Source organism: Petaurus breviceps, unplaced genomic scaffold, assembly GCF_028583685.1.
Source record: "Petaurus breviceps papuanus isolate PSGF00001 unplaced genomic scaffold, PetGlider_PUasm1.0 229, whole genome shotgun sequence".
Lineage (NCBI taxonomy): Eukaryota > Metazoa > Chordata > Mammalia > Diprotodontia > Petauridae > Petaurus > Petaurus breviceps.
Window position 1 is genome coordinate 5,334,143 of NW_027185903.1, and position 24,152 is coordinate 5,358,294.

Consider the following 24,152-nt stretch of genomic DNA (forward strand, 5'->3'; position numbering starts at 1 on the left):
AGATGCTTTTTACTACATTTTAGGAAAGACATAAGTGACAAAAAAAGCAGGTTGATATCAGTCTTTTTTTCCCCAGAAAGCAGGTCCCATACTGTCTCCAGGTATTAGTTTCAGTTCAGTTCTATAGCCTATGCCATCTGCATCTATGAATTGATTCCACAGTTGCACATTGAGAATACAGTATTCTAATTACTCTACCTTCACTATGCAATAACCCCAGTGGCTTCCTATTGCCTCCAGGATCAAATCTGAAAACCTCTGTTTAGTTATTAAAGTCCTTTATGGCCTGGTCCACCCATACCTATTCAAGTCTTCTTATACCTTACCCCCTCTGTAATTCAATAACTCTGGCCTCCTAAAGGCTCCTCCTGTAAGATACTGTGTCTTGCAACTCTGAACATTTTCATTGAATATCCCTCATGCCTGGAATTCTCTTTCCTCCCTTCTACTCTCTGGACTGTTTCAGATTTCATCTAACATCCCACCTTCTGCAGGAAGCCTTTCTTCTATTCCTTAATGTTAGTGCCTTCCCCCTGACATAATCTCCAGTGTGTCCTGTATATCTTATCTCCCTCCATTAGATTGGGAACTCCTTAAAAAACAGAGACTTAAAAAAAATTTTTTTTTAAGCAATCAGGGGTAAATAACTTGCTCAAGGTTACACAGCCAGTTATTTCTGGGTGTGGTGCTGAATATCTGAGCCCAGATTTGATCCCCAGGTCATCCTGACACTGGAGCCAGTGTTTGTACTCACTGAGCCACCTGGCTGCCCCTAAGCAATTGGGGTTAAGTAACTTGCTCAAGGTTACATGGCCAGGTGTTTCTGGGTGGGTGCTAAGTGTCTGAGCCCGGATTCGATCCCCAGGTTATCCCGACACTGGGGCTGGTGCTCTTACTCGCTGTGCTACCTGGCCACCCCAAAAACAGAGACTTTTAAAAAAATTGTTTTTTACCTTTTTATCCCCAGTATTTACCTAAGTACCTGGTGCCTGTAGGTGCTTCATAAATGCTTAATTACTTGACCAATCAGTCCATTTGATGCTAGACGGCCAAAATAACATAGTAAAATTCTCTAAATATTTTTAGTCTCCATGCCTTTGTTTTTAACTCTAGCATTATAGTCATAGAATATTAGAAGTGACTCTAGAGGTCATCTTATTCAACTCCTTCAGGTTCCAACTGATGGAACCAAGGCAGAGAGAAATTAAATGAAATCTGGTGATTCAGGTGCAGAGACAACCTGGAATACAAATCTCCTGAGTGAATAAACAGTGCTGTTTCCCCTATGCAATGTTTTGGTTTTTTTTCAGTTTTATTTTTATTTCTGTCTATGGTTATCTTGGGCAGCTTCTAAGTGACACAGTGGGTAAGAGTGCCAACTCTGGAATCCAGAAGACTCATCTTCCTGATTTCACATCTGACCTCAGGCACTTATTAACTGCATGACCCTGGGCAAGTCACTTAACCCTGTTTACCCCAGTTTTCTCATCTGTCAAATGAGCTGGAGAAGCACATGGTAAACCACTATAGTGTCTTTGCCAAGAAAATCCTAAATGGGGTCACAAAGAATCAGACATGGCTGAACAACAATGATTATCTTTGTTTTCTTCCAAAGATGTATATGCTATTATGTATAGCTAATTTGTTCTTCTTGTATGACTTAGGAAACTGTATATGGAAATCCCAAGGGGGATTGTGTGTTGTGGATTATGAATAGGACACTATTCCTGAGGGTCAGGTACTCTCAGTCAGAAGCTCAACCAAATCCCTGTGAACACCACCTAACACTGAATGACACTCTGGAGTAACTTCCAATCTCTCTGACTCATTCAGCTTAACTGCCCCATTGTGGGTAGTAACATTTACTTTGATAATCCAATTCTCATTTCCCATCCCTACTAGGAAAACTTCAACCTTCTTGTCTCCACTGGCTATCCCCCTTTCCTTTCCTAATTATGGGGGGTGGGGAAGAGAGAGAGGAGAGGAGGGGAGGGAGGGGAGGGGAGGGGAGGAGAGGGACTAACAAAAATCACCATAACAAAACAGTATCAATGAGGCTTGCTGTTACTTCCCATTTACTTGCACCTGTAGCCACAAATTTTGATTTCCCCATGCCAGGCCTCCTCCTTCCATCCCCAAACCCACATAGCATCCCTGGAAGGGGAGTATGCACTCATTTACTTATGAGAAGATCAATTCTTGTCCCCTCAGCAGAGCACACAGCTTTGATTTGGACCTTAGAATCATTTGTCCCCAGGAACTCATGTTCACTGCAGCCTCCTGAACAAGAGTTGTGATCTCATTGTATCTCTCACTTCTCTTACGTCTGTTCTTGTGTTCCTGTCTCTGCTGTTGTTTCCCATCGATGACTATAGTCAGCAGCAGTCTCCTCATGTAACCTGGCCAGGCATGGGTCAAAGAATCCATCCATGCTGTTCCTACATAGCTGCATCCTGGCATTCAAAAGTTTAGCATCCATAGCAGCAAAGGGGAATCAGTAAGATTTGTTTGCCCATTTCTTTTTCAAAATTCTGCTATTTGCCCTCTCTCCACCCACCTACCCCCATGATGACAGGTCTATTGAGCATGTGTGATTGGCAGTAGGCTTGCTCCCAGATGGGTTTGCCATGTCTTCAGGCAGGGCAAGTAGGACAGTGGTAGGGCAAAGGTAGAAAGAGTCCTGTATTAAAGCACAATTGCTTTTGTTTTTCCTTTTTTGTATTTTGGTCCCTGGAAGATGTGTGAATTTAAGAGTTCATATGTGTTATGTTCACTATTTTAACACATTTTAATCTTTTAAAAATTCAGGTCCAAAGGCACTTGAAAAAGATTTTTCTAATGGCTTTCTACTTGGGGAACTTCTGCACAAACATGAACTTCAGGATGATTTTCCTCATTTTTCGGAAGGCAGGTAAGGCTGCTTCTGTGCTGACTTTTTCTGTTGGAATCTTGTGAGGCTATGAAGCCAGAATGGAAAAAGGACAGACAAGTATGCCCTCGAGGCTGCAAGGGGATGTGGCTGCCCCCAATTCTGTGGGCTTCTGAAAAGTTTCGGGATTCCAGTAATAGAGTAGTGTGTGTAATCACAGGTGCTTCTTCACTTGAGGCATAAAGAACCAGGGACAGATTGTTCAACCCCCTCTTCTCCTTTAGGGAAAGGGAAAAAACCAGAGGCAATGGGGTGCGGTGATCATATCAGAGAAATAGAAAAATACTAACTGGTAGTGATAAGAGGCCCCGCTAGCATGGCGTTCTTTAATGTTGGATCATGCTCACAGCCCCTTTCTGGGGCCTCTGCCAATTATTAGGATATTTCCACTTGTCTGCTGCCCAGGTATCTTCTCCTCTGTACCTTTTCCCTTAAGGGGAGAAGGAGGTTGAATAGTTAAGCTCAAGTAGATAAGCATTGGTAAACCTGTGGGTTCATGTGGTTTGGGAGTGAGTGGAGAGAGAGTGTGTGTTTAGTGATTACAAGTGGGAGAGTGAGTGAGCCAGTGCAGACCATGGGGGCCCTGACTGAACATTTGTGAACTGTGTGAGAAGAGCTATGTGCAGGATAGGACAATCCTCTGGCTTCTAGTGTACTTCCCTATGTTCACCCTGTACCTACATTTCAATGTATATCAGCAGAATGAGCCATGACCATTAGTGTGTAAGATCATATTCTGTAGCATATGCCAGATTGGAATCATGGGTGTGAGCTCTTCCTAGTTTGTTTTCAAGAAATGATGAACCTGGGGCCTTGGGGTGATTGAGGACACCTCGATTCATGATTGTTTGGTGACACTTTAGTAATTTAAGAATCTATGTTGTTATACATATGAAGAGACCCTCCCCCACTGATGTATATCGCATCTCCCTTTTGTGTTCTCTGAGATTTTCTTCAGCCAAGAATTCATTAACTTATCAACCTTTAGCCAGGTAGTGAAAAACTTCTCTAGTCTCTAGAGAATGCAAAGCCTATTACTAATTCCATATTTAAAGCAGCAAGGTGAGTTGGAAAGTGTGCTGGACTGGAATCAGAGGACATAGTTCTGCAGTTTAATATCTCCACAAACATGGGTAGTCACTCTGGACCTTCATTTTCCCTTCTATAAAATGGGAGGTTTGAGTTAGATGTCTTCTAAGAAAACTTGCAGCTCTACATGTCTCATCCTGTGATCCATTCCCACTTGGTTGGACATTGTGCAGCATTTCCAGGGCATCCCACCATGTGGATGTGTCCTTCAGGAGCCTGGGATCTCATCCACACCCCTCACAAGATGAGATTTGTCGTCATCGTTCAGTTGTTTTGCAATCAGGTCTGACTCTCTGTGACCCCATTTGGAGTTTTCTTGGCAAAGATACAGGAGTAGTTTGCCATTTCGTTCTCCAGATCATTTGATACATAAGGAACCTGAGAGAGACTGGGTTAAGTGACTTGCCCAGGGTCACACAGCTACTACGTATCTGAGGCTGCATTTGAACTCAGGTCCTCCTGGCTCCAGACCTAATACTCTCTCCACTGCACCACCTGGCTGCCTATGATGGGGCATTAGAGAAGGCTTTTAGCGGAGAATACGGTAACTCTAGAACAAGTAAATTTCTTTAATCTTTTAAAACATCTTACCCTCCAAAGTTAACCTTAAAAGACAGTCTTCAGAAGCTAAGCATAAGAAAGAAAAAAATGCTTACTGCTTTAGGAAGTGTTGCCATATTCACCTCTTTTGTATCATAATCATTCTCAAACTCCATTATTTCATCTGTTTGGTTTCCTCTCTCCACATCTTTTTTTTTTTTAAAGCAATCGGGTTTAAGTAACTTGCTCAAGGTTACATGGCCAGTTATTTCTGGGTGTGGTGCTGAGTATCTGAGCCTGGATTTGATCCAGGTCATCTCGACACTGGAGCCGGTGCTCTTATTCACTGAGCCACCTGGCCGCCCCTAAGCAATCAGGGTTAAGTAACTTGCTCAAGGTTACACGGCCAGGTGTTTCTGGGTGGGTGCTAAGTGTCTGAGCCCAGATTCGATCCCAGGTCATCCTGACACTGGAGCCGGTGCTCTTTCTCGCTGTGCTACCTGGCTGCCCCTCTCCACATCTTCTATGTGGCCCCAGCCTCGTGTGAACTTAGATCTATTTTCCTCAGTTGTCTACAACATGAAGAAGCTAAAGGTTTTGTCCTTGGTAGAAAGCAGTGTTTTTGGTCTTGAATTTTAATGTCTAAGAAAAAGAAATTACTCTAATCAAAATAAATTAAAAAAGAGTAACAGCAGGTCCCTAATTATTGTGTCCAATTCCACTTTTCAAGCTGAGGGGCATGCTAAGAGGGAAGGTAGCCATGTGGCTTTATTGAGGTAGAAGGAACAATGGAAAAACTGCGCTTCTCTACCCACTTAGAGGTCAATACAATATCATTATCAATCAGTCAAACAACATGAACTTATTAGTTGGTGCAGAGATTTAAGGACAAAAACTGAAAGATCATTTTCTGAAGAGTTTATTATAGTCGCCTGCAGGAGACAACATGTACTTTACATACAATGTGTATTTTAATATTTGGAGATAATAAATACAAAGTAAATTAAGGAAGAGGGTTCTGGTAGTTGGGAAGATTGTATGCATCATATTTCTTCCTACCCTAGAGAGGCAGTAGGCTAAAGGGGAATCTTGTTGTACCCCATATACCTGAATCTCATGCTAGTTTCTACATTTCTAAGACAAACTATTTGGGTGATCCCCTTCTGTATATAACCAGTTTTCTTCTCCCACTCCTGTCTTATATATCCTAGGAGGGCTGATACAGAATAAGATCAGACCCAGAGGTTAAAAAATTCTGCACTATAATATTGGGTCTATTCTTAACCTTCTCCTCTTTTCTCCTACAACTGTTCTGGGTTCCTGATAAGCTCAGACATGGTCTTTGAACTCCATTACCCTTCTGATATATATTCCCATATTCTGGTGATGATGACTTTGTTGCTAGTATTGTGCTTTTGGGGAGAGTCACTTCTAAACTGAAGGAAATTAGTCACATTTCTTCTTCCAGCAAGACCTCATGTCTTGGAAAACCTAAAATCCAGTTGGCTGTGGTGGTACACACCTGTGATCTCAGCTACCAAGAGGACTAAGTTTGGTGGATGTTTTGACCTTGGGAATTCTGAGCAGCAGTGGACTCAGTTGATCAGGTGTCTGCACTGAGTCCAGTTGGGAACACCAGGCTGCCTAAGAAGGGGTGAACTGACTCAGGTCAGAAAGAGAGTGGGTCAAAGCTCTTGTGTTTATCAGTATTGAGATCAGGCCCATGAATACCACTGACTTCCTGGGCAAGACAGAGAAACCCATTCTTTAAAAGAAAAATAAGGGAGTATAGGATAGAAGAGAGAGGAGAGAACAGAACCTAGATTTTCCAGAATTTGAGGACTGGTTCAAGTTCAGGACAGAATGTCTACCTACAGCCATAGGGGATTTGCAAGTCCATCTTAGCCAAATGACCCAGTATGACAGTCTAGGGCTACTCAATTGTCTCGGGGTTCTTTTCCCACCAAGTTGAATGTAATTTTATCCTTCTGATCAGTGCTAGGTAACCAGATATTTGAGTGGCAGAATAAGCATCCAAATCCAGCCTTCGGCGCTACTCTTCCTCCCCCAGACTATACTTCTTTGGGTATCACATAAGTCAGTAAATTTGTGATTATTTCAGTGCACACAGCAAACTTACATTGAAGAAAAAAGTTTTTTTTTTCTTCTCTTACCTTGCCAAAGTCACTTTTATATCAGTTTTCAATTCTGTGGTCTGTCATCTTTTAAAATCTTATTTAAACTTTCATTTTTTTTAATTAAGAAGCATTAACTTTCTCTCCTTCCCACTTCCTTCCCAAAAGAAAAAATAAAATCTATGCCAATCATATACAAAACTATGTTTCATCCTGTATATCAAATCCATCCCTTCTCAGGAGGTAGACAACTCACCATCATTACTCTGGAATCATGGCTGATCATTGATTATATGGGTCAAAAATCTCAAATCTTTCAAAGTTACTCCTTTTATTGATTGATGTTTTCATTGTGTAAATTGTTCTGATTCTGTTTACGTCATTTTGTATCAGTTTATATAAGTTCCCAGGCTTTTCCCAAAACTGTCCCTTTTGTCATTTCTTGTGGAACAGTAATGTTTCAGTGGCATTCATCTGCCATAATTTGTTCTTGGTTTCCAGTTATTTGCCGCCACACAAAAACAGCTACTATAAGTTTTTTTGAGACTATGGGTCTATTTCCTATTTCTTTTATCTTTTTAATCAAGTAACAAATAGTATCACAATTTAGCCTCTTTTGGGGCATAGTTCCAAATTGTTTTCCAGAATGGCTATGCCAGCTCATATCTCTACCAATAGTGCATGAATGTGCCTGTTCTCTCACAGTCCCTCCAATATTTGTCATTTTCCTTTTTCGTTAGTTCTGTCGACTGAGTGTGATGTAGAACTTCAGAGCTGCTTTAATTTTCATTTCTACCATTATTAGTGTCTTGAGCTTTTTTTTTTTTTAACATAGTTGCTGATGGCCTGGATTTCTTTCCTTGGCCTGTTCATATTCATTGACTATCAATTGCGGAATCTTGCCTATTTATTTTTAACTTTTGTAATAGGCATAATTTATACCTAAAGGTTAGGAATAGGGACTGCATCTGTGATTTCACTGTTATAAGGAATTTCCTTTACCAATTCAGGTCAGTACCTTCTCTGAAAATTATAGTCTGAGGGAATTACTTAGAGCACTGAAAGGTTAAATGCCTTTCTGAGAGTCCCATAACCTGTATGTGTCAGAGGTGAGAGCTGAACCCAGGTTTTCTTGGATTTGAGGAAAGTCCTCTTTATGCCATACTGATTCTCAAATTGGAATTTAAACTCGGATTTTAAAAGGGTTCTAAATTACTTAAGAATACAAATTTGGCATGATCCCATTTTGAAGCCTCCTTGTCGTATGGAGGTGACTCTGGATTCTCAAAAGTTATGTACACAGAGGACAAGCTTCATAGATGTTGCCAGGCTAGGGGGAAAAAAAAAACCTTTGAAAATGGGTCCAGAGAGGAGTTAGGTGTTTCTGTCGTTCAAGAACCAAATAGCTCAGTGTGGGGGGTAACTCCTCACCAGGATGATGTGAATTTTTTTTAGTAATGGAAAGAAACATGGGTGAATTGTGATCTTTGTTGTCATTGGAAGAAGTTCCTATTTTGATGAAATTGTTGTTCTTTCCAGGTATCAAAGTAAGACAGCATAAGGCCTTATCTAGTTTGAAGGCATTTGCCTTGGGAATTACCATTGCTAGGGGCAATATTCCTCACTGAAAAAGGAGAGCCTGCCTATGAATACAGTTAGGCCTCCGGTTAAGAGTGAAAAGTGAGCAGGGAATATACAAAAATGAACATGGATTTCTCTGGGACGGTGAAGTCTCTTCACTGTACAAAGAGAGTTATTCCCACAGCACATGGGGCACCAGGGGAGGAGAATGGCAGTCCGATGACAAATAAGAGGAGAGAGTAGAGAGAGGGAATCCTTTTCCCAGAATAATTAACTTGTTCCTTAAGCAGTCATCATTTACATCATATACTCTGCCTCTAGAGCAAAGAAGTCCTTGAGGCTTAACTTACTTGCAAACAGCTGTAGCACAGAGCCCATAATGATCATTATGTTGCATTTATTGAACCTAGGTAATAGGCAGACCATTTCCAATTTACGAATAGATTATATTCTCAAATTTTGAGAACAGTTTGGAACCCAGAAAACATTTTCGCATTAAAAACCACTATTTTAAATGATGGTTACATGACAGGGTAAAACTGCAAAAATAATCTATTTGACCTATAATAATACAGCTAAACTGAAATGTAAATGCTATTTACCCTTATATCTGAGCTGTTGAAACTGGGGACTATATTCTTTTCTTTCTTGTTTCTGATAGAATGGCCAAAGTTAAAGTTAGGGAGTTTATTCTTGGCATATTCTGGTTTTTTCTTTATCTTCTTTGAAATCCTAGAGACCAAAAAACAATGGTCGTACTTCCAGGTGTTCACTGTGTCCATAATGCTCTAAGCCTGCAAGGCTTCCCAAAGTGGGTGATACCACTCCTTGGGGGGTGGGGGGAGACCACTGGAATGATCCAGGTAGGCAGTAGTAGTTTGAAATGATGCAATTTTAAAAAAAATCATTAAAGGGTTAAAGAAAGTAGATTGGGGGGGGGCTCTGAGTAATTTTATTTTTTAAAGGGTTGGGCAGTAAGCCAAATAAGTTTGGGAATCTCTGCTTGAGGTTTTCAGAGTAGCACCCTACCCCAGCCTGTCCTAAGACACAAAGAATTCTGTGTTTAAAGTTTTCTTTCTCTTTTCTCCTTGATAAAAAAAAAATTCTGTTACCTCAGTACTAGGCATTAGTGCTCTGATTGAATGAATTCATATGTTTTAACTCTTCTTAATCCTTCCATAAGCATTGAATTTATGAAAGAAGATTATTGGTGCTATTTTAGGCATGCTGTGAAAAGTGAAAAAAATCAAGGGCTTGGGAAAAAACAGTTTTTGGTTCCCTTCACTATTCCTGCTCTTTGTATTGAGTTTATCCTTTCCATCTTGGAATCATGGAAACCTGGCTTCCTCTAAAAGACATTGATCTCATTCATGGCCACCTTCTCCACATCTGGAAAGGATCCAATTGATGGGCATCCCCTCAATTTCTAATTTTTTACCCCCAGAAAAGAGTTGTAATCACATACCACAACTTGTTCAGCCATTTTCCAATTGATGGGTATCACCTCAATTTCTAATTCTTTATCCTCAGAAAAGAGCTGGTATTACTATTTTTTACATATAGGTCCTTTTCCTTTTGTTATTTTATCCCTTTTGGGAAACAGACCTAGTAGTGGTATGACTAGATCAAAGGGTTTTATATAGTCCTTTGGTCACAGTTCCAAATTGCTTTACAGAATGGATGAATCAGTTCACAACTCCATCAACAATGCAATAATGTCTCATTTTCCTCATATCCCCTCCAACATTTGTCATTTACCTTTTCTGTGCTGTTAGACATTCTAATAGGTATGAGGTAGTACCTCATATTGTTTAATTTGCATTTCTCTTATCATTAGTGAGTTAGAATATTTTTTCATGTGGTTATAGATAGCTTTGATTACTTTACATGAAAACTGATTATATCTTTTGATTATTTATCAATTGGGGAATGGCTCTTATTTTTATAAATTTGACTCAGTTCTCTATGTGTTTAAGAAATGAGGCCTTTATCAGAGAAACTTGCTTCAAATTTTTTCAGGTACTATTGCTAACTATATTTCTCTCCATCCTATTCCCCTCATTTATTCCATTTTCTCTCTTCTTTCACCCCGTCCTTCCTCAAAAGTTTTTGCGTCTGACTACTCCCTCTCCCAATCTGCCCTCCCTTCTATCACCTCTCCCTCATCTCTTATCCCCTTCTTCTCTTACTTTCCTGTACACCCAACTGAGTGTATATGTTATTCCCTCGTTGAGCCAATTCTGACGAGAATAAGGTTCTCTCACCCCCCCTTCCTCATCTATGTGAGATAATTTACCCCCTTCTATTTCTCCCTTTCTTTTTCCCCAGTATATTCATCTCTTACCCCTTAATTTTGTTTTTTAGTTATTATCGTTTCATATTCAACTCACATCTGTGCCCTCTGTCTATATATGCTCCTTCTAACTACCCTAATAATGAGAAAGGTCTTATGAGTTACAAATATCATCTTCCCATGTAGGAATGTAAAGAGTTTAAGCTTGTCAAGTCCCTTATGATTTACCTTTCTTGTTTACCTTTTTTATGCTTCTCTTGAGTCTTGTATTTGAAAGTTAATTTTTCTATTCAGCTCTGGTCTTTTCATCAAGAATGCTTGAAAGTCATCCATCTCATTGAATATCCATTTCTCCCCTGAAAGATTAAACTCAGTTTTGCTGGGTAGATGATTCTTGGTTGTAATTCTGTCTCCTTTGCCTTCTGGAATATCATATTCCAAGTCCTCTGGTTCTTTAATGTAGAAGGTGCTAAATCTTGTGTTATCCTGATTGTGACTCCATGATACTTGAATTGTTTCTTTCTGGCTACTTGCCGTATTTTCTCCTTGACCTGGGAACTCTGGAATTTGGCTATAATATTCCTTGGAGTTTTCATTTTGGGATGTATATCAGGAGGTAATTGGTGGATTTTTTTCAGTTTCTATTTTACCTTCTGGTTCAAGATTATCAGGGCAATTTTCCTTGATAACTTCTTGAAAGATGATGTGTAGGCTCTTTTTTTTTTTATCATGGCTTTCAAGTAATCCAATAAATTATCTCTCCTCCATCTATTTTCCAGGTCAGTTGTTTGTGCAGTGAGGTGGTTCATATTATATTCTGTTTTTCATTCTTTTGGTTTTATTTTATCAATTATTAATTTCTTATAAAGTCATTAGCTTCCAATTGCTCTATTCTAACTTTCAAGGAATTCTTTTCTTAGCTAAGCTTTTGAACCTCTTTTCCGTTTGGCCAATTCTGCTTTTTAAGGCATTCTTCTCCTCATTGGCTTTTTGCACTTCTTTTACCATTTGGCTTAATCTGTTTTTTAAGGTGTTGTTTTCTTCAGTATTTTGGGGGTCTCCTTTACCAAGTTGTTGACTCATTTTTCGTGATTTTCTTGCATCACACTAATTTCTCTTCCCAATTTTTCCTCTACCCCTCTTACTTGATTTTTCAAAATCCTTTTTGAGATCTTCTGTAGTGGTAATGGAAATTTGAAGATCTTTCCTGCCCTTTAATAGCCTAAGGGAAATTGAAGACTTTCCCTGCTTTGAAGATATACCCTGCCCCCTAATAGACTGAATGTAATCACATGGAGCCTATGGTGGGAGGAGTTTGCTGAAGGATGGAACAGAGCCCAAGGAAGCTGGGAGTCAGAGAAGTTACAGACTAGAGGGAGGAGAGGGCACACTGGAGGGAGACAGTTAGAATTGTGAGTACATGTTGGTTTATGGGAAGGCTAAAAGATGCTGTGGCTCTCTGTGCTGTCATGGCTGATTAACTTCTTTACTATGATGGAATCAGCTTACTGGTTTTGAGATACAGTTTTCTAGTGTCTGAATAAGTGTTTTGTTTCTGTCTTCTATATGAAGAGTCTGTTATATTTTGAGCATGCATATACATAGATATATAGATATAGATATATGAAGAGTCTGTTATATTGTGAACATATATAGATATTGAGCACTCTGCCAGCATATTTACAGTGGCCTTTGGTGCTATGAATATTGCAGTGGCACCACATCTTCCATGGCCTGCAATCTGATCATATTTTTCTTGGAGGCTTTGGACATAGGAGCTTTGACTTTGTTGTCTTTTTCTGAGTGTGTGTTTTGATCTTTCTTGTCACCATTGTAACTTTCAGTAGTCAGGTTTTTTTTTTTTTCCCATTGCTTGCTCATTTTCCCAGCTTATTAGTTGACTTATTAAATCTTTGTTAAAATAGGACTCTGCCCCCAGGATGAAACTGTCCCAAGTTCCAGGGGGTTTGTGTAATTGTGTTCAGAGATGCTTTTACGAACCTATAAGCTTTCAGTTCTTCTAAAGTGGTATGACCTAAGAAGAGGTGTTTACTCCTCTCCTGGCCTGTGCTCTGCTGTGTGACAGAACGCAAGCACTCTCTTCTGTTTCTGCTGTGACTGCCAAACTCTGCTATGTTCTTCCTTGGGATTACAACCTGGATCTGAGTATGGGCAAAACAACAGAGTCCTGCCTCAGCACCATCAGAGAAACCCCTGTAATCTCCTTCTGGCCAGTTTTTGACCCCCTTACCAGCTGTGGTCTGAGATCTGAGGAGGCAGTCTCTGCTGCTGCTGATTCAGTCACTCCCAAGGCCTGCTCTGGGTTTGCAGGGGGCCAGGGCTGTGCTTTCACCCAGCTGAGACAGACCTTTCCTGCTGACCTTCAAAGTTGTCTTTGATATCTGTGGGCTGAGAGGTCTGGAACAGACTGTTGCTTCTGCCTCTGTTGCCAGTCACCCAGAGACCTGCTCTGGGATTGCTTGGGCCTGGTCTATGCTGGTACAGCCTGCACTCCCTTCTCACCCTGGTAACAAACTTATCCTGCCCACCATCTAGGTTGTCTTTGGCTGGAATTTATTTCACTCCAGCCTTTTGTGGGTTCTGCTGCTCTAGAATCTGTTTAGTCATTTTTAATGGGAGGGTTTGGGGGAGAGCTCAGATGACTCCCTGCCTTTGCTCCACCATCTTGGCTCCCAGTATAAGTTATTCTTCTGGTTATACTTATTCATTTTTCATCATTTCCTGTACTTCTTTCCATGCCTCTTTGAAATGATTTATTTCATTATTTCTGATAGCCCAATAACATTCCATCACAATCATAGGTCTCAGTTTGTTCAGCCATTCTTCAGTTTATGGACATCCTTTAGTTTCCAATTTTTTTTTTTTGCCTCCATAAAAAGAGATTCTATAAACATTTTTGTACATATAGGATTTTTCCCATTTCTTTGATCTCCTTTGGGCATAGACTTAGCAGTGATAAAGCTTGGTCAAATGGCATGTACTTTTTGGTAACTTTTTGTTATTTACCAGAATAGTAATTAAACCTATTTTTAGGTCCACAGAGAGCACATTGATGTGCCTGTAATACTATTGTATTACAATTTTTTAATTTTCCCTCCAAATTTGTCCTGTTTCTTTTTTGTAATCTTTGGTGATCTGGTGAGTGTGAGGTAGAACCTCAGAATTGCTTTAATTTGCATTTCTTTAGTTATTGGAGATTGGAAGCTCTTTTTGTTTTGTTTTGCTTTTTTGTCTATGGCTATGGATAGCCTGGGTTTCTTCTCTTAGGAAGTGTTGATTCATATTCCTAGATCCTTTATCCCTTGAAGAAAGGTTCTTAATCTCATAAATTTGATTCACTTCTCTAAATATCTTGGAAATAAGATTTTTGTCACTGGAACTTTTTCTGTTAAAGATTTTCTTCCAATTGTTTCCTTTTTAAACTTAGCTTTATTGAATTTTAGATAATAAAAATTATCATCTTTTCTGTTACTTGTTTAATTATAAACTTTCCTTCTCTTCATAGACTTTATAAGTGTTTTTTTCCCATGTTTCTCTAATTTGTTTTAAAAGTGTCATTTTATATATGTTATATATCCTTTAGGAGCTTAAATTCATTTGAAGTGTGAAGTGCTGGTCTAAATTTCTTTTTTTCCCATACTGATGTCTAATTTTCTCAGCAATATTTTTTTCAAAAATAAATTATTACCTCAGTAGGAAGGGTCTTTGTATTTATCAAACAGTAGGTTACTAGGTTTGTTATATATTCTGTATTTGTTATATTCCTGTTATATAACATACGTGTATGTAGGTTTGTATTGTTATGTTTCTATATTTGTTATATATTCTATGTCTAATCTCTTCCACCGATCAAACTATTTTTAAACCATAACAAAATATTGTTTTTAGAATTACTGCTTTGTAGTCAAGTTTGAGATTTGGTACTTGCAGTTCCCCTTCATTCTCACTTTTTCTTTTTGCGTTCTGTTGAGATTGACTGTGGTCCCCCTTATGAATTTTATTATTATTATTTTTCTAGTTCCATAAAGTAATAATTTGGTAGTTTTATTGATATGGCATGGAATAAGTATGTGAATTTAAATGGAATTGTCATTTTTATTATATTGACTCATCCTACCCATGAGCTGTTAATATTTTCCCAATTATATATATATCCATATTTCTGTAAAATTAGTTTGTAATTATTTTCATGTGATTTTTGTGTGTATCTTGGTAAGTAGACTTACATACATTTTAAAATATATTTTGTAGTTATTTTAAATGCAATTTTTCCCCACTGGGTTTTATTGGTATTTAATTGAAATGTTAATGATTTGTGCTTTTATTTTATATGCTGCAATTTTGTTAGTTATTGTGTTCCTTGGCTCTCTAAGGTTCATGTTTTAATTACACAATCCTATATCCTACAAAAAGTGATATTTTTCTTCTTTACCTTTGATTATTCTCTCCATTTATTTTTCTTATCTTATTGTTACAGTTGGCATTTGTAGAAGTATGTCAAATAGAAGCTAGGGTTTCTTAACCTTTTCAATGTTATAGACTCCTTTGTCAGGCTGGTGAGACCCTTCTCAGAACAATATTCTTGAGTACTTGAAGTCAGTAGTAAATTTCAGTTAGAAGTTAATGAAAATAAAATGTGTTTTTTCCCCTATTCAAGTTCAAGAAGCTAAATCTATTGGTGATCCTTTTTGGAGTTCAGTGGACCCCAGGTTAAGAATCTTTGAATCTAAATAGAAGACTTCATATTTCATTGGGGAAAAAATCAGGCTGATTGCAGATAACTTCCCCTTTCCTAAGTCTGTACTTTGTATGACCTCAAGATTATTCCCCCCTCTTTCCTCTTTTGCTCCAGCCTTTTTCCATGCCAAATCAATTTCCGTACTTGTTTCCTTCATCCTATCTTTTTAGATTGGTCATCTCTCTTTAATTTTAAATCTCTTCTTATGCACTGGCTACTTCTCTACAGCTTACAAACAAACACTGATCTCTCCTAGCTTTTAAAATCCTTCACTTGATCCTACCATCCTCTCAAGCTTTTATCATGAATCTACCCTTTCAAAGCCAAAATCCCAGGAAAAAACATCATCTGTACTTACTCTCTCCATTTTATTTCCCACTCATTTCTCAATGTCCATTACAATATGATTCTCAGTGTCATGACTCAAATGAAATTACTTTTCCAAGGTTACCAATAATGTCTTTTTAAAATAAAATATTTTATATTTTTTAGTCTATGACTTGTTTTTAATCACATAAATTTCCAAATTTATTCCTCTTCCTTTCTTGCCTACTGACTCATTCCTTGTAACACAGATGAAAAAAGAATGAGGGAAAAAAAGCAGTTTGACAAACCTAATCAATATATTGGCCTTGCTGGACAACATCTGACCCATAGGCTCCCATCTCTGCATTAAAGGGAATGAGGTGTACATTATTTATCTTTTTGGTATCAAACTTAGTTATTATAATTACACAACATTGAGTTAAGCTTTTTTATTCTTTCTGTTTAAATTATATATATATATATGTATATATATATACTTGGCTCTGTTTATTTTACTTTGTATAAATTAATTTACTTTATCCTTTGGAATTCTTTGTATTAATTTCTTATGGAAGAGTCATATTCCTTTAATCTCATGTATCACAGTTTTTTGAGTCATTTACTAGTTAATGGGTAATTAATTTTTTTTCCAGTTTTTTGCTACCACAAGATTGCTTTTGTGAAAATTTTAGTATAATTGGAATCTTTCTATCTTTGACCGCCTTGTATCATATGTCTAATATGTATGCATGTATGTGTATATGTATGTGTGTATGTATGTGTGCATGTATGTATGTGTATTTTGTTCTCTTTTTAAAGTATAATTCCAAATTACATTCTGGAATTATGTGACCAATTCCTGACTCTAGCAATAGTGTTATAGTGTGTTTGTCTTATAGCCCCACCAATTTTGACTAATTCCATCTTTCCAATGTGCTGAGAATGAAGGAAAACCTCATGATGTTTTTGGTTTACATTTTTATTACTTGTTAATAATTTGAAAGACTATTTCATATGGTTGTCCATAGTTTGGAATTTTTCTTTTGAGAATTATTTATGTCATTAGATCATTTATACGTTGTATAATGTCACCAATATTATTTTAATGCCAAATGTGATGACCCCTTCTTAATCCTCATTGTTCTTGACCTCTTTGTAATTTCTGTTGATCACCCTCTCCTACTATATACCCTTCTAATTAGGTTTTCACTTTGTTTTTCATTCATAGGATATCATCCTTTCCTTGTTCACCTTATACCTCACCAACTATTTTTTTTAGCTGACTTGTCTTTCCTGTCTCACCATCTATGAGGCAGTTTATCTCAGGGTTCTGTTTTGGGCTTTTCTTCTACTATGCTCTCTTGATGATTTCATCAGCTCCCAGGTTCTGTCCCTTCTCACCTCTCACTCACTCATTGAAAAGGCAAGCAATATGATATCAATTATACATGAGAAATCATGCAAAACATATTTTCATATTATCCATGTTACCCAAAAAAGCAAGAAAAAAAATTTTAATTTAAAAGATTATACTTCAGGTTATATTCAGAGTTCATCAGTTCTCTCTCTGGAAGTGGATAGCATTTTTCATCATGAGTGCACTGGCCCTGGAATCAGGAGGACCTGAGTTCAAATCTGGCCTCAGATACTTAACACAAAAACTAGCCATGTGACCTTGGGCAAGTCACTTAACCCCAACTGCCCGCCAAACAAAAGGCAAAAAACAAAACCAAAAAAAAAAATTACCCAAAATGTAGTTCTAGAAATGGTAGTAACAAATAGAATATTGACTATCCAAAACCATCTAGGAATTATCAAGAAGTGAGGTGCATCTCTAACAGATATGTAAGAATAAGACTTTTATAAATAAAAAGGTGAAGTAGAGAAGCTTTATTTGGAGCTACTATGTAATCTGGGCACAGATTTGTAAACTCACAGGTTAAAGCATAGGAAAAGAGATGAATGAAATATTTGAGATAAAGAAGTATGAGGAGGCAGCTAGGTGGCGCAGTGGTGCAGTGAGTAAAGCGCTGGCCCTGGAGTCAGGAGGACCTGAGTTCTGTTCTGGCCTCAAGACACTTAACAGCCACACCCCTCTTCCCCCCACACACTAGCCGTGTAACCTTGGGGAAGTTACTTAAACCCAATTACCCTCCAAAAGGCAAAAAAAAAAAGTATGAGAAATAAATTTACTCAATAAACTAATATTTGGTAATTGTTTTAGGGAATGACTTAATATTTAACATGAACTACCAAAAAATGCAAAGCAGTTTGGCAAAGCAAAAACAAGTTTAAACTATCATCTTAAACTTGAAGAAATTCCAAATTGATAGTCAACAAACATACAAGATAATCTCATTTTAAAATGGAGGAAAATGAATAGAATTGTATTTTGAAATTGACTAAAAGGAAAATTCCTAGCCCAACAAGGGATAAAACAGATCACAAAAGACAAACTGGGTGATTTAGATGGCCTGAAATTGAAAAAACCTTTGTAGAAACAAAATATATGCAGTTAGAATGGAAACTGGCATTTGGGAAAATATCGTTGCATCATGTAACTGCTAATAGTCTGATATACAAGATATTTAGGAAATTAACACAAATATTTAATACTAAGAGCCATTCATCTATGGATGGGTGGTCAAAGGATATGAAGAAAGGTCATCAAAAGAATAGCAAACAGTTAATGATAAAATGAAAAAATGCTCTGAATTGGTAATAATGAGAGAAATATAAATCAGAATGAATCTAAGGTTTTATCTCTTACCCGTCAAATTTGAAAAGGTTATGAAACATGGAAATATAGTCAGTGTTGGATAAACTGGGAAGGCAAAAAAATACATACACTGTTGGGAGAATTGGTCCAACCATTATAGAAAGTATGTGGTATTTACGCTCTCCCCCCCAAAAGGGACAAAATGCCCATACTATGACCTCACTACTGAGATACCACTGATATATGTATACCTTCAGGAGTTTAAAAACAGAAAAAATGGTTCCACATATGCCAAAATATTCAATGAAGCACTTTTTATAGTACAAAAGAAGTGAAATTAAAGTATATGTCCATCACTTGGGAAAGGCTAAACAAATTGTGGTATATGATTTTTCAAAATGATGAGTATGAAGAATTATAGAGAAACATAAGAAGATATATGAACTAATCCAAAGTAAATAAAGTAGAAACAGGAAAGAATGACTGTTAACAACATGAATGGAAAATAAGCAGAAAAAACAGAATTCTGGAATAGAATGCCAGAATTTATTAAATAAATGATATAAGCAAGAATCAGAAATGACAACTCAATAACAGTGCTTGATAAACTTAAGAATATAAACTTCTTAGAGAATAACTTTACATTAAATATGAACTGCTGAAAAAAATAGAAAGCATCTTGGCAAAATAAATAAGGTTTAAACCAGCATCTTAACACCATAGATTTCTAGAATTTCAAATGGATATTAAATAAATATAAAAGGTTATCTCATTTTAAAATGTAGAAAAATAGATTGGAGGTGTATTTTGAAACTGATTAAGTTGTTCAATTTCAAATGATCAGATTGGCTCCAGACTAGAACTGAGAAAATTCACCTTCCTCTCTTAATTATAGAGGTAGATAAAAATGCACATAAAATATGATATAGTGTCAAAAATGATTAATTTTACAGAATTTTTTCCCTATCTTTCTCATAAGAAAAGTCTCACTGTATATTATTAGTTTCTTCTCCACCCTCTGCAACCCTCTCTATCCTTGATTCATGTGAAATACACCATTATTTTCATGACTGTGCTTTTGCAAATACTTATAAGCACTGTAGTATGATAGCCAATGGTCCAATAAAATAATGTTTCTTGTTGCCCTTAGGTTTATGGTAAATCTGTCTCTGCCAACTCCTTTATTTTCCTCTCCAAGGAGAATCTGTAATAGGCCGTCCTCCCATTTAGCACTGACTACCTTATTTCTCCTGTTTATTTTTTTATAGTGATAATTTCAATATTGATAAGATTCAGTGCCTTCACTAGTGTGTTAACTCGTAGGTCATTATACAAGGATCTCAGAGTTAGTATTACAAAGAAATTTCAAAGAAAAATCATGGACAGCTGAGATGATGTGGAAAGGGGACCTGAGGTATAGGAAATAACACCTTAATTAAAGTGCTCTGGATCAACCTAGAGTTTCTGTGATATAGTATGAAGCAGTAGAAAGACTTAGAGGAGCTAAATGTGGAAGTAGAGAGTTTGGATCCTCTCTGCCACTGACTACCCATCTAATTCTAGAAAATCACTTAACTTCCATGAGATTCAGTTTACTCATCTGTAAGATAAGGGAGTTGGACTAAATAACCATTAAATTTCCTTCCACCTCTAAATCAGGATCCTATATTACTATGATATGGAGGTGAAGAGGGAATATATTCCAGATATGGAAGACTGACTACCTGTGCAGTGACATGGAGGTAAAGAATAGAGCATTTGTGTAGGGAGGGAAAATAGAGTCTTTAAAGAAGAATTTGAAAAGGTGAACAAGAGAATCAGTGATTTAAAACAAGTATAAGGATTCCTTAATAAATCAGGGAATGATCTGAAAAAAAAGATGTCAGAGATGACACTCAATAAATGCAAAAGTCAAACATTATTCTGTATAAGGTAAACACTTCCAGAACCATATTCTGATTATGAATCTTAACTTGTCAAGTCACATGATGCTACTTGATCAAATTTTCTTCCATTTTTTAGGATTTCTACTTCACCATGCTTAATATTCATACTTTGTTCATTTGTATGTCTGTATCAGAGTATAATAAAAAATAATATATAAAATATGATAATATAAATAAAATAAATAATAATAAAAAGGCAAAAGCAACTCTACTTGAAGGCAGAATTCAAAGAGACAATCTGAAAATCACTAACTTCCCAGAAACACAAGATGAAACAGCTTATTTCAGAAAATCACAAAAGAAAATAAAATCTTACACCTGTTGATAGAAACTCCAAGATTAGTTCTCCTAGAAATATAATTGCCAAGTTCAGCCCATAATTCAAAATCCCTGCTACCACCAACATCAACTGCCAACCAGCTTCTGCTAATGGGAAAGTAATTCCAAGAGTCCAGAGGTACCACTGCCTTCAACACCACCATTTCTGGTTTTAGTTTGGCTCATGTAGGGAGTATACAGGAGATTAACTTATATGGATTCACAGCTAGAAAGTCCTTGGCATTGTAAAATGGATCAATCTAAAAACAAATAAGGTTTTTGTTAATGTAAACAACGATAAAGAGGATGCATTATCATTTGTTTTACTACTAGAGACCTTTCTGTCACATAAAGTGAATATACCTCTGTGTGTTGTCTCCACTTATTAAATTGAGTTCCTATCTCCCAGGATTGTTATGAGGATCAAATGAGATCATATTTGTCAAGTGCTTACTAGCATGGTGTCTGGAACATAGTAGGTGCTGAATAAATGATCTTTATCTTCCCAGAGGTTCTCAGAGTGGGTGATACCACCCACAGGGGGATGCTGGAATGATCCAGGGGGCTTCAGTAGCCTGGGATGCAGTTGGAAGGCATTGAATAAAAATAAGGGGGCTGTGGAAGCAAAAGGAAAGAAGAGAAGAAAATTTTGAAAAAAAAGTTCATGCATGTTTCATCTGTTGCGTAACAGACTTAAAGTCATAGTGATTAAATTACTTTCCAAATCAAAACACAAAATGCAAGTTATAACCAATCAGTGGCCAAGTGCACCAAACAGATCTTAACAAGCAAGTGTTGGCAGGCGAACAGTGTATTGTTGGAAAGTTCAGCATGCACTGTCAGGAATATGTGCATGTAATGACCTGTTTACAATATGATACTATATGGTTGCGTAACACAATATTGGATCATCAACATTTCAGTGCAGGAAAAATCCACAAATTTATAATAAATTATTAAATTTAAGATTCATCATTTTAAAAAAATATGTTTTTGAAATGATGCATATTTTAAAAAAATTTACATATCTTTTTTTGAAATGATGCAAAATTCAAAAAAAATTAAAGGGTTAAAAGAAAGGAGATTTCCAGAGGGGGACACTGAGTAATTTTTTTAAGGGGGCATTAAGCCAAATAAGTTTGGGGACCTCTGCCTTAATCATTTGATTCAGGTTATTTTGCAGTACATCCATTCATACAGATCCTGTTAATCTGAATTCCTTATATTCACTTTCTTTTTGCCTAATTACATTCCATTGCATTCACATGATATTAACTTTTTTGGCCATTGACCCAGTTGATGGGTACCTGCTTCCATTTCTTTGCTATCACAAGGAGTGCAGCTATATCTATTTTGGTATATAGGGAAATTTTATTTCTGTCTTTGATTTCATTGGAATATATGCCTATAAGTGTATTCTCTAGCTCATAGTTTATGGACAATTTAATCATTTTTCTTTCATCATTAATAATTGCTTACTGAAATGATTGGGCCAGCTTCTCCAACAGAGCATTTAATATTCCTTTCCTTCTACACACCCTGTTCAACATTGTTTCTAGTATGTGTCATCTTTGCCAGTTATTTTGTGGGTGAGGTGAAATCTGTATCTCCAGTGGTTAGCACAGTGGCTGGCACATTTTAAGTATCTAAAAAATTCTTGTTGATTGACCAACCTGAATTTATTTTAATTCGCATTTCTCTTACTATTAGTTAGTTGGAACATGTATTCATGTGATAACATATAGTTGACAATTCTTTTGAAAACTATTTGTTTTTAACCTTTGACTACTTATTTATTTTACAATGGTTCACGGTGTTATAAATTTATCTCGGTTCCCTGTACATTCTATATATGAGATTTGTAACATTGATTTTTATACAAATATATTTTCCAACTGCACAGATTCTCTTCTAATCATTATTGGTTTTATTCATTTAGAAAATTTTCAGTCTTGTGTTGTCAAAAAATGCTTATTTTTTATTTCTCTATCCATTGTTTGATTAGGAATCATCCTTCTAGCCACAAATGAGAAATGTATTTGATGTAACTCTCTTGTAATTAAAAAAAATTATGATGTGACCCTTTTATATTCAGATGATGTGTCTACATTGAGTATGTTGTAGTATGTGATCTAGGATGGTGTTCTAAATTCCATTTCTCCCTGCTTTCTAGTTTTCCCAGAAATTCTTATTTAAAAGGGAATCCTTCAACTCAGTAATTTATATTCTCAGATTTATCAAGTGCTGGGTTACTGTCTGTATGTGTATTTCTATATTGGTGGACAAGTTGATTATACCTCTACATAGGTCTCTTTAGAAAACTTGCCCTTTTCCACATCAGTGTTATTTTTCTTCAAACCTTCAGAATTTCATATTTGAGAGTTTCATCATCCTTACTGAATTATCTTTACCTATACAATTATAGTTTTTGACAGGGGTGGCAAACCTGCAACCTTAAGGCCACATGTGGCCCTCTAGGTCCTTTGATGTAGTCTTTTGATTGCATACAAGTTTAACTGAACAAATCCTTTTATTAAGGGGATTTGTTCTGTGAAGTTTGGATTCAGACAAAGGGTCACACCCAATGACCTAGAAGGTCCCATGTGGCCTCTAGCCCCTAGGTTCCCCACCCCTGTGTAATGTTAGTGGGATATATGATGCTCCCCACCCATTAATAGGCCTCAGATGGAGCCCATTAAAGGAAGCTTGTTTAGGGGAGACTTACTTATAGGAAGGTTTTCACACCTTTTGTTAATTTCTAATTAGGCACTGAGTCATGAGGTTTCTGATGCCCTCTGGCTCTAAAAAGGGTATATATACTCTGAGGTTAGCAATTTGCTTTGGGACTCACTCATTGAAAGGGTGTTCTTGTGATTTGACCAGATGAGACTCTGGGTAGCCATTAAGGAGACCCCAGGCTTTGCAAAGCCCACATGTTGGTGTTTCTCTTTCTGGTAACTATGTATGTATTTTTTTAAAGCAATTGGGATTAAGTAACTTGCTCAAGGTTACACAGCCGGGTGTTTCTGGGTGGGTGCTAAGTGTCTGAGCCCGGATTCGATCCCCAGGTCATCCAGACACTGGAGCCGGTGCTCTTACTCACTCTGCTACCTGGCCTCCCCTAACTATGTATGCCTTGGTCCGGCAGTTGGATCTGTCTGTTGATCTATGCTAATTTCTCAGACAGAAGCCCTGTCTGTTTGTCTTTATTTCTCTGCTTGGTGTCCTTATTTCTCTGCTTGGATTTTCTCTGAAGTTCAGGGTGCTGATTTTTCCCCTGAACTAATGAAGGTAATTAAAAAAGGTTGTTGACCCCTTGAGATCTTTCCTAGTAAAGCAGATCTAATAACCTGTGCTAGCAGCCATCCTAGGTATGCCACTGTGATTGCCTTTACCTCTGGACAAGTCACTATACCTCTGTTTCCTCATGTGTAAAATGGGAATAATAATAGCACCTCAGGGATGTTGAAGTGGTCAGTAAAATGAGATAGTAATTGTGAAGTGCTTAAAATAGTACCTGTCACATATCAGGTGCTT

General features: G+C 37.2%; 1 protein-coding gene across 1 annotated transcript in view; it reads left to right on the plus strand.

Moving 5' to 3' along the window:
* SPEF2 (sperm flagellar 2) overlaps positions 1-24,152 on the plus strand; it is a 221,105-nt gene that overhangs the window by 10,734 nt on the left and 186,219 nt on the right. Inside the window, exon 2 of the mRNA XM_069096127.1 lies at positions 2,809-2,911. Within this exon, the coding sequence (XP_068952228.1) occupies positions 2,809-2,911 (103 nt within the window). The remainder of the gene's footprint in view (positions 1-2,808; positions 2,912-24,152) is intronic.